At 44.8% G+C, this 11,724-nt stretch overlaps 2 protein-coding genes across 2 annotated transcripts; one reads left to right on the top strand and one right to left on the bottom strand.

The window, feature by feature from the left end:
- fam78ab (family with sequence similarity 78 member Ab) lies at positions 1–5,453 on the bottom strand. Its single transcript, XM_019890488.1, has 2 exons — positions 4,406–5,453; positions 1–1,430 (listed from the first exon to the last, which is right to left on the bottom strand). Exons 1-2 carry the CDS (start codon positions 4,747–4,749, stop codon positions 905–907), a joined length of 870 nt encoding a protein of 289 aa, XP_019746047.1. The 5' UTR covers positions 4,750–5,453; the 3' UTR covers positions 1–904.
- Positions 5,454–6,097: 644 nt separating this feature from the next.
- Positions 6,098–10,077, top strand: LOC109528248 (inactive phospholipid phosphatase 7). The gene is made up of 2 exons (XM_019890631.1): positions 6,098–6,891; positions 9,049–10,077. The coding sequence occupies exons 1-2, from the start codon at positions 6,381–6,383 to the stop codon at positions 9,435–9,437; spliced, it is 900 nt and encodes a 299-aa protein (XP_019746190.1). The 5' UTR covers positions 6,098–6,380; the 3' UTR covers positions 9,438–10,077.
- Positions 10,078–11,724: the final 1,647 nt, after the last annotated feature.

Here is an 11,724-nt window from a genome sequence, read left to right as displayed (position 1 = left end):
TTGCGTGTTTTCATGTTAATGTGCATGCTTTTCCTTTCCCAGCAACACAGTTGGCAAGGACACCCAGTAATTTATTTTAAAAAGGATTTAGTAACAAAGACATGGCTTGTAATAATATTTTTCCATCAACTTACATTGTGAACATTTTGCCAAGATGTACAAAAAAAAAAAAAACAAGCAGGGGAAGCATTATTGTAGCTTATTGCTACATCAATGGCTGCTCTTTGTCATTAAAAACATTGCAGGTTTTTTTTTTTTTTAATATATACTGTATATATAAAATGAGCTTTTTAGAGTCGAGGCCTAGACTTTAACTCATGAAAGGAAAACCCGGGACGACAGGACAAAATGCTGCATTGCACTTTGTTTTAAGGCTTAAAAGGATTTGGACGGCGCGGAGAGTGGCATACACGTAAGGCAGCATGGATTGTGTCAAACCACAAAAACAAAAATGCACTCTCTCCCAGCCTATAAATAAAAACACGTGCACAAAACCAATGATAAAAATCATAGCAAATCCTCAAAATCCACACAAAAGTACTCAATTGAAATCTGTGACTTCCTTTAGCACAGTAAGCCGGCTTGAAGGTAGAAAGGTTGCGGTTTGTTCAGTCCAGTCTTTAAATGCTTCGCCTCACCAAAAAAATGTATTTCTTCACAGCTGTTGTATAATTCGACAGACAATTAACACTCTTTCACGCAGATTCAGCAAAATGGCCGCATTCGAGATGTAGCAGAAGTTACCGCTATGCCTTCAACAACAACAACAAAAAAGCTGAATGCCGCTACTGTACTTTCACATAGTGACACGGCATCCCGCAATCACATATAAACACGGGCTTTTAGGCTGTGTGAAATGGGCTCAAGTTGATACTATTTCGGTATGAAAGGAGTGTGTGTGCCGTCAGTATCTAGGTGGAATGACCACCACGGGGTCTCCCTCCTGAGGACGCCACATGAGCGTCTGGGCATTGTTGGCGTTGGGCTTGACCATGGCATTGGGCGGGATGCTCTCGTTCTCGCCCAGGATCTGCGGCTGCTCCTGGGCCACGGGCTCCAGGAGGACGGCCCGCTGACCGAGGGGCTTTTCCGGGTCCACGCGGATGAGGAGGCGCATCCTCCAGCGGACGGTCTGCAGGACCAGGGTCTCGTCCGTGGCCCGGTTGATGGCCACCAGCCAGGTGGTGAAGCTCTGGTCTCGGCGGATGGCGGTGAGCTCAGCCACGTTGCTGTCGCTGACGGGCACGGCCCAGGTGATGCTGGGTTTGAAGTTGTCGTTCATGCTCACCGAGAACTTGCTGTCCCGCCGCGTGGGGCCCACAATGGTGTACGTTTCCGTGGTGTTTCCGTACCAGGGGTAGTTGACGCCGTCCGAGTCGCTGATGGCCCGTATGTTGCCATTGCGAAGATCGGGGAGCTCCCAACTCGACCTGGAAGACGGACAGAAACGGCTCAATTCACTTTGCTTGTTTGTGGCCAAACCTTTGCTTTATCCAGCCCTTGCTGTTGATCCTTTTAATATTCTAAAAATTCCTCTGCGTTATGTAAAAAAAAAAAAAAAAAAAAAAAAGCATAAATGCATGGAACTTGAAATATCAATTGCATTGTTTGCTATTATTCCAACTATTACTCTTTTGAAATGTAAACACCTCTTTCTATGCAATCTTCATGTTTGGAGTTAGGAAAATAACACAATTGTCTCTATGCACCGTCATTCGTGCAAATTTAAATTAATGGACCGGTGACATTTTAAAATATTCCCAGAATGCGTGAAGACAAAAACAAAAACACTCCCCAGTATAATTTGGAATCAGCAGCTCCCGCATGCGCGTGTGGTGAAAGATGTGTGAGCAGCAACCACATGACTTCTTGCCTGCTCGCCTCACGTCCACGTTTTTTGCCGCCGGGCCAGATTATCACGTCAGGCATGACAACTGCGCGCGCGTGTGTGTGTGGAGTTCACTGTCCGTGCGCATATGAAAACCCATTTCATCCTCGCCAACACATGCCTCCAAAACAAATACAACCCATTTCCCTCCTGCTACGTATTCATTCTGCCTTCAAAATAGGAGTCACCGCATTCAATTCGTTCGGCGACAGTGCAAACGGAGCGCGATCTTTGTAAATTTCAGGTTCCAATGTACACTGAAAAAAATGGTGTTGAATTTACAGTACTCGAGTTATTTGATCAATTGGATGTAGACTATGCGTCTACTCGAATATTTCTGGATCAGGATGATTTTATTTTATGCAACCACTTCATGAAATAAAATGACTTTTTTTTTGTACTTTTTTTTTTTTCCCAGTGTAAATCTTATGAGCATTTATTGGCATCTTGAGGATTTGGTGGCCTGATGCTCTGTCGTGTTCCTTTGAGCTGCCATGTTTCAGTAAATTTGTCTAAATGAGCCCCCCATCCTGTATCCCTAATCCCGCCCCCGACCCCCCCGGGCTTTGACAAACAATTCATAAGAAGGGAGTTGCCTTTGCAAACACTGCAAAGTGAGAAAGAGCCCGCAAACAGCATCCATATGCAACAGCGTCCGTGTATGTTACATACTCATACCCGACCGACTATGTCTCGATGGCTTTCTGCAGCTAGTTTGGTCATAATTTTAACACTCTGATTCCAAATGCAAGCTGGAGTGTGGTCATTTTTGGGGGCTGAGATAGACTCCAGCACCCCCCGCGACCCTTATGAGGATAAAGCGGATCGGAAAATGGATGGATGGATGAAAAAAAGTATAATTGTAATATGACTGATGAATAGTAGCATATGTAAATGACATGCATGCCATATTCATTGAAGAGTCTCGTGGCGGGGTTCCCCAACCACCGGTCCGCGGACTGGTACCGGACCTCGGCCCTTTTGGGAGCGGGCCACACAGAGACAGACCTGCGAGCTGTGAGCAAATTCACTCCATCAGCAAATGTGCATGACTCGAGCCAGAAAGAAAAAAAAAAAAAAAAACATCTAAAAACATATTTGACAGCTAAATGCGCAGCCATGACTTGCGATAATGAAGCTATTTTGACAAGAGACGTTCCTCCCCTGGCGGTATCTCTGCAGCGATGTGGAGGAGGCTGTTGTGCGCGGTATGTCGTCAAAAAAAACAAGGCAATTCTAATCTTGGACGCGCAGCGCTTGGCTGGGCCTGACGCGAAACGTGACGATAAAGGCATATGCTCAACCCACTTGTGGGCACCCCATGCCGGATGTCACAGCTCATATTGGTTCCTCACTTTGAAGAGAGCTCAAAATGGCATCCGCGACACCACCAAGAGCACTTCCTATCATTGGGAGGGCCCTCGCTAGAAACTGCAAGCGCATGAGTAAAAATATTATGGACCCTTGCATACAGTTCCCTTTTCATGCACACGTGTAATAATTGTGTGTTCTGTTCTGTTTCGAGATTCCTCCACTGACTCTTCCCAGACTTTTAACATACAGGGGAAACAATTTTTTTTTTTTAACATGAATTTTTGGGGACCCAAAGAGTTTTACATTGGCAAGACCTCAACGGTAAAGTCAATCAGTGATTCTCAAGACAGAATTTTTCTGTTTCTGTTGACGCGTGCAATTCCACATATAAGGATGTGAAATTGCACGCGTCAGCATAAGTGCTGCTTGTGTGCCATTTCTTGAGTACATTTTACTTAAAAATGGACTTTTTGTGCAGTACTTGATATCTCAACTTCGGGTAAAACTGATCAATTGTGACATTTTGGTAGGTTAATCCTAGCTTAGTTTACGGATGCTAAAATTCAGTTTTGTACTCTAACAAAACTTTATATCACTTCTCAAACTTTTACAGCAAATCCCACCTAAAAAAAATTATAATATAGAGCCTTCAAAGTGCCAACATAAGGTTAGGGTTCATAAAAATAATGCTATTGCAAGTCATAGTTACTACGAAATGTTTACATACAGTCAATAATGACCCTTTCAAAACACAAATATTAGGGGTCAGTTAACGACCAATCACAGCACACCTGCTTTCTGAGTTTGAACCGTGATTGGTTGTTACCTGAGCCCTCGGGCACTTGACGTGTTCTTCAGTTGGCAAAATGGCCGCCCCTGAAACGGATTAAAAACATTTTTTTGACCTAATTCATATTCCACATATGCAATATTAATGAGAAGACCATGTTTAGACTGGCAGGGGTGCAAAGAACTTACTGTAAAGAACTTTTTTGACTTGACTGTGCATAATGTAGTAAATTGATACAAAAAAAGTGAAAGACACCTGAACCGTACTTGGCCTGTGATTCGTACCACTGAAGTGACCTCATCCTTACCCCACTTTGTGAATCACCACCTTCGATGAACATGTCGCAATAATCGCACAATTCCGTTTTTGCCTGGTATTCTCTGTAGTTGAGTAAATCCATTTTGGATACTCACATCCCCTTGCTGCCATATGTGTTGTAGAACTCCATGTGGTTGCAGGCTTGGATCCATCCGACGGTCCACGTCTCGTTGGCGGCCACCGGCGGCACCAGCACCAAGGCCTGGGCCCTGAAGTACGGCGTGCGGTAGCGCAGAATGACGGCCGACGACTCGTCGATGCTGGTGGGGTTGGAGTCGATGGACGCGTTCACCTGCAGCACCGCGACGCCGTCTCGGAAGGTTTTGGGCTTGCACGCGATGCTCTGGAGGCAGCCCATGGCGCTCGCATCTGGGAGCCACTCGACGACGGTCCACAACAACAAGATCCACGGGAGCGCCTGTGTAGGGGGGAGACGCATCGGGGCGGTGGCACAAGTCACGGGCCGCTGGGTCCGAAAAAGCCTCGGTCGAACCCACAAGGGTGGGAAACTTGCGACTTTGAAGAAACTAGAAACTCTCAGGTGGTGTGGCGTGCGTTCCCGCGCGTAAACGTAACCGAGAGAAACTTTTCGAACGCTCGCGCTCAAGTTGCGTGGCAGTTAAATGGAGGCTAGAACCATCCCAAATAACAATAATAATCAATTTGGTGTAACGTTCAAGGGGGGAAAAAAAATCTCCAAATCTGTCGCTGCCGGTGGTGTCCTTTTAATCCTCTCTTGGTTCAGTCAAGTCATGAATTGCTTTCAAAAAAAGAAAATATGCACTCACAAAAATGAAGCGTAACTTTTCTCGTGTTAAAATATAAATATGAAATATCGTTTCTTCCATTCCAAGCAGTTCCCACGTAGAATGAGGCAGCACCAGGTGCGCGTCCGCAACCAACGCTCGCATCTTCCGCACCGTTCCACCTTTCCACTTATTTCTTTTGCTTCCCACAAATACGAGTAAAATGTTGACAGCGGCGGAGGAAAAGGCGGTGTCAGCTGTCGCCGGAATGAAAAAAAGACGAAGGTGGTGGAGGAGGAAGCGGTTGAGTTCGAGTTGTCGTCGCCGCGCGGCGGGTGCCTTGGGCAGGTTCACCCGTTCGTTGGTCTCCTGACTACTCAGTCGCGGCAGGCTCTTGGAAGCGGCTTTATAATGCGCTTTAACGCGTCACTTCCGATGTGAGCGCAGGGCATGCTGGGAAACAAAGTCCCGGCTTGGAAGCTGAATGTCAGTGGTCACCAACATTATTTTCTGTCAAGGACCAGTTGGGACACGTACATTGTTCGCGGACCGGCAACCATTTTTTCCCATTGCTTTATAATTGCCAGTTTTAAAGCATTGGTACTGACAACACAAGCTAATTATATAGTAATTCGACATTTTATTAACATGTTTTTTTTCATTTATTTCAAACAGTGTTATTCTACTGTACAACAAAAGTAGAATAAAATAGAATAATACAGTGAACTACTCAGAAATTGAATGATTTATGGACCAGTAGCAGAATTTTAAAATCTATTCTGGGACTAGGAGCCATTGTACAGCTTTAAGGACTAAAGTAAAATGTTCGGATCTCTTTGTTAGGTTTTTTTCCCCTTGAAGTATCACCACTTTCTTTCGTTGAAATAAATCTTCCACGTTCCTCGATAAGCACCTTGGAGAACTCCTTCCGCTCCTGTGATCCTTCCCAGTGCGCATCTGACCTGAAATCAGCTTCTGCGTCAAACCGCTACGTCAGTTGCGTAAGGGAGTAAGGGAGGTGCCTCGCCGCAACGCTTTTATTGTCCTTTATTTCTGTTTGGATGGCGATTGTTTTTTTTTTTCTTGCGCATTCTTGTGGCGCATACCCGGAAGTAAATAGTGTCGCGATGGACAGTGCGGTTCGTGTGCTGGTGTCAAGTGTCGCCCTCAAGCCGGATTACATCCACGACGGAGGAGCATGACCACTGCACATTCCGCCCACTCTAAATATATCTGTTAAGGGCAGTGGAGGAAGTGGGGTAGGGGTTATTTTTAGCCATTATCACCGTTGCATGTCGGTCGGAGAAGAGGTCCAAACAAAAACATGCCCGGAACAAGCGTGAGACCCAGAGCTCGGGAACGCAACAGCGTCCTGAACAGACCCGAGTTCATGTCGCTCAATCAGCCGATGAGAGGCGGGGGCCCCCCGGAGATCCGCGGCGGCGGAGCAGGAGCGGGCGCAGGTGGAGGGGGACCAAGGCGCTCCGGCTCCGTCCGAAGCCAGGCGAGCGAGGAAACCGGCGACGGCGCGCCCAAGGCGGACGGCGGCAAGCGCGGCGAGCCGGGCCAGCAGCGGCTGCCGGAGGAGGACTGCATGCAGCTCAACCCGTCGTTCAAGGGCATCGCCAAGAGCTCGCTGCTCGCCATCGACATCAGCCTCTCCAAGCGCATGAGCGTCTGCGCCTACACGTGGTCGTCGTGGGGCGGCTGCCGCTCCATGTTCAACCTGCTGGCGCTCACCGGACACGGCCTTACCTGGATCATCGGCACCGTCGTGTGCCTCACGCGCAGCAACACCCTGGCCGGTCAGGAGGTGCTCGTCAACCTGCTGCTGGGTGAGTGACGACAGCGGCAGCCGCGCTCATTGGGCAGTGTAAGATCGCATTATTCGACGAAAAGTTGGAAACGCTCCATGGGAATTTACTGCAATTGAAGGTTGCCTCTAAACAGCAATCTTTAATATACAAGTGATTGCAAGACATACAAGTGTGATAAGTTGCCCTTGTTCTCCCCCCCTCCCCCCACCCCCATGTAAAACTTTCTCCTCACTCTCCTAGTGTAATCATGATTTCTTCTCTCAATGTGGCCATAACACTCCTTTGTAGTGGTGAGGCAAAACCAGATTAGTGAGCCGAAAGCTTGACAAATCTGCTGAATGAAGCAACACGGCGCTCTGATTGGAGGCCAGTCCGGGCCTTCGCTTGAATTGTTACTTTTCTTTCCCAATATCAAAGTAAAACAAAGATCTTCAGGTGATTGTGTTCCTCATAAGACAACACACTCCCTATTATCCACCTCAACAACAACAACAATACCACGATTCGACTGTGAGAGAAGACCTTGATGTGTTCGTTCCCATCCTTATCACCTCCACTGCTTTTGTTTCAAACTAAACTAAACAAAACTAGCGGGTCAGGAGCCATTATTTGGACATGAAGAGAACTTAAGACGTGTGTCGGTTCTCCTTGCTGCAGTTCGTTTTGCAAAAGTGCACAGTAGGAAGCTTGTCTAAGGGGCCCAAATCCACTGAACACAAGCAGCCTGCCACCAAAGCGGCTGGCAGACAGATTAACACCTGCAAACACTTTTTTTTTCCCACCCATAGGGAACACGGTAATGGAAATGGAATTCATCTCTTCCAGGGCCAAACTGTCACCATTGGAAAATCTTTAACCGGACAGGGAATTTAAACATTCCTAACAGTCATACAAGTGTTATAAGTCATCTATTGTAATACAAGTCTAGTCTGACCCTGTAAAGTGAATTCAGAGATTTGTTTCTAACATGCAAATACTTTCTTTTTGAGGTGTAATAGCAATGAGCTGGTGTACGACTCAACAGCCGGTGTGCGGACAATGACTTTTGCGCTGGCGGTCTGCTTCAGAGCGCCTCATCGTCTGCCTTGAGTGTGTGCGTGTCATGCTCAGCAAGATAGAATAGTGGAGGGGGAGTCTGACTCCATAGCCAGTGCGTGGAGTGGGACTTTGTGCTGGCATGGCCACTTTAAAATGGTATCTCACCACCACCTCCTTGCTCTTCCACCGCAAAAAAAAAAAAAAAAAGGAAGTGAGGCGTACACAAGTGGCATGTACAGTAAAATGTAAGTAGATAAACGAGCATATTGGTGTGAGCTATTACTTCGACCAAGGAAATTACTGTTTTGTTTTTCGCTGCCATGCATCCATTCATTCCCTAATTCAATACTAGGAAATAAATGAATCCTCATAAATTAATGGGACAAGCAGTGGGAAAGTATTTACGGCCCCTTTTCCGCTGCTTGTCAAAGGCGTCCTTTTCCCACTTTTAGAAGCAGTGTGAAAGGGTCTTCATATTTTTTCACCTCTTGATAAGGTAAGCAAAATATAAACGTGTATGGCTAACAAGTAAGATGAGATAGTCAGGTCAGGTGTACCTAATGATGTGTCCAGTGAGCGCCTCGTGGAGCGAATACACGCTCTGTATGTGTGTCGTGCAATCGACGCTAACCTGTCAGACAGCTGACGGGCTACATTCGACAAGGCCACGAGTCTTACTGACTGCGATATTTTGGTGCGGCTAAAAAAAGAAACATCTGCTATGTGCACTCAGAGCTAATGTTGCTAGGCTACATGTGCTGCTTCGCCTCCCTTTGTCTCACTTGTCATGTCAAGTACACTCAATGGTTTTGCCCACGTTTTGTCAGGGCACGAAGAAGGGCATTAAATACATTTGCTTTCAAGCATGAAGTGCATTGAGGACATTAACTTCAAAACATGAAGTACGTTGAATACTTTAAGTAAACTTAAAAGCATGAAGTACATCTACAGCTCTAAACAAATATTGAAGGACTAAGTATTGTAAAACAGCCTAATGTTCTGCCTGCAATTAATTTATTGCGAGCTTTGAGGGACCAAAAAATCTGGCCCAAAATAAATATTTATAATATTGTCAACTTGAAGTCCAATGTGATCATATCAAATAGGTAGTTCAGTCTTTGTTTTGTTTTACGGTAGCGCTGATCGTGGATGTGCTGACGGTGGCGGGCGTGCAGCGCCTGGTGAAGCGCAAAGGACCGTGGGAGATGTCGCCGGGCTTCCTGGACCGCGTGGTCATGGACGCGTACGCCTTCCCGGCGGCGCACGCCAGCCGCGCCGCCATGGTGTCCAAGTTCCTGCTGTCGCACTTGGTTCTGGCCGTGCCCCTGCGCATCCTGCTGGTGCTGTGGGCCGTCCTGGTTGGGGTGTCGCGCGTGCTGCTTGGCAGGCACCATCTGACGGACGTGCTGTGCGGCTTCGCCCTGGGCCTCTTCCACTTCGGCCTCATGGAGACGGTGTGGCTGTCCTCCAACACTTGTCAGACTCTCATCTCTATTGGGACCCTCAGCTGGAGCCCCTTCTCCTGACTGCGCTGCTGCGCTATAGGACTTCACCGGTTGCAGTTGACACATTCTCAATGCAGGTTTGCATGAAAGGCCTTAAATAGACGCGTACTGTTGCTGTCATTTCACACGGGATTTTTTTTTCTTAACCCTCTAAAGCAGTATTTTTTTTAACCTGTTCAACACATTTTTACTACAACTTTTTGATCCGAGCTACAATTAAACCTTTCTAGCTGATTTTTTTTTTTTTGGTGCTGATTCTATATTTGCCCTTGTTTCTTTTCTATAGCACATCAGGTTTCCATAATACTATAATAACAATATCATATGTCATATAGGAATATATTTAGTAGTACTTATGAAGTGATTATTTTCCTCTCAATTATGTGAGGACCTTTTGCGAGAAAAGTTGCCAATTTATTGCCATAAAATTATGACTTTAAAATGTCGCCTTATTTTCCTCCTTGTAATGAGGTTCAGATTTACTTTTATTCAGTCTGCCTCCAATATTCCTGTATTATTTATAAAACACACAATCTGCTCTCTGAATCTCTTACAATCTTCTTCTCTCATTCATATTTTTTCTTTAATTTTATTCATGTTCCTTACTTTCAGTGTTATTTGGCAATTGTGTTCATGGACTAAAGGGCTGAGCCGTAAAAAACAAAGCTCCACAACTGTTGTGCCAGAGTGCATGTTAGCATAAAATATTCTTTGGAAACTTTTTTTCTCTTTAATCTGATAGAGCCCAACCTGCTGTTTTCACGAGTGTACGTACAAAGTAGCAAAACGACCCGAAACATCGCCGAAATGTGTTCTGTCCAGGTATGATGTGTTTTTACTGTTTTTCTCAGAGCCATCTCGTTATTAAACAAAGATGGAAGTCGGTGAAACGTGTCTTCGTTGTGGTTTCTGATGCTGCAACTTGCAAGGATGTTTCCTGTGTGGCAACATTCAGACACCCTGCCAGGAAATGACGATGAGGTAACTACAGAACTGAAAACTCACCACACATCTCTTCACAAAATAGTCTGGGGCTGTTGTGTTTTTTTTTTTTTTTCTCCCCTATATCGAGGTCTTGTGTAAAGCCTGTGTCTCGAATATCTTTTTGTGTGTTTTTGGTCCTCGCAGACGCTACACTCATCTACTGTTGTGTCTCGAGCATATGAAAAGCTCACAACACATGATCATTGCTTTGGAATATTACTGTCACTAAAAAGTGTATCGTGTATATTCACAACACATCGATTTTTTTTTTTTTTGTGAAAATAAAGTCCCAGATTTATGAGGAGGGAATATTGAATAGGAACTCTTCAAATTATGGAGTTAAAAAAAACAACAACAAAAAATTAAATCCTAACTTTTACCACAGGAAAGTTGTAGTAGCGAGGGGTCACTTTTGCATGATATATTTTCATAAATGAAGTGCTTTATCTAAGGAAGACTTCCTAAAAGATGAAGATAAGAAAAGGATTTCCAGCAAGTACAATACAGTACTTAAAACTGATCTATAAAAAGCACGTGTGCTTCTGTTGACCACAAGCGCAGAACAGATGGGGCAATGTTCCCCCCTAGTGGAGATAACATGGACACGCACGTCCTTTTCGACCTCAATTCAGAAGCTGCCAGTGATGCTTTAATATTTCTGTTCAGATAAATGTTTTTTACATGCACAACCCTCCTCTAGTTTATGATACTGACGATATGCACCATTGGACAGCATAATAAACAAATAAATAAATACATCTGTAGAATCAAATAAGAATTAAAATGTGAATATATTACACTGCTGGCATTCAAGCATCACTCAACGTCAAACTAAATGTATTTTGACAATGTATTTGCAAAATATCTTATTTTTTCTGTTGCGCTTCAGCTTTGGGAGATATTTTCATTTTTTGTTTTTAGGTTTGACCTGTAAAAGCGTGCACAACACGTACTGTATTTTACCCATGCGTACTAATTTATAGCTGACGTTCTACCTGTTGCTGAACCTAACCTTTAATTCATAAAAAATGTAAATATATTACTTTATAACATCTTAGTGCTTTTTTTGGATTATCACTGTTATTATTGTCATTGTTAATGAAGCCTGGTGTGCTACAGAAAAAAAAAACAAGGGCAGATTTGGAATCCGCGCAAAAAAAATAGGACTCGGGCAATATACACATAATATCACATTATAATGATTATTGCTATTCTCATGATCATGTGTATATAGTTATGGTACTGACTTTAAATGTCCCTGATTAAATGTTTTTCGTGATCTCGTAATGAGTGGAGTTTGACGTCGTCCGCTGACGTCAGACGC

Source organism: Hippocampus comes, unplaced genomic scaffold (assembly GCF_001891065.2).
Source record: "Hippocampus comes isolate QL1 unplaced genomic scaffold, H_comes_QL1_v1.1 scaffold241, whole genome shotgun sequence".
Taxonomy (NCBI): Eukaryota; Metazoa; Chordata; class Actinopteri; order Syngnathiformes; family Syngnathidae; genus Hippocampus; species Hippocampus comes.
Note: the sequence above shows the minus strand (reverse complement) of the source record. Positions and strands in the feature narration are given on the sequence as shown.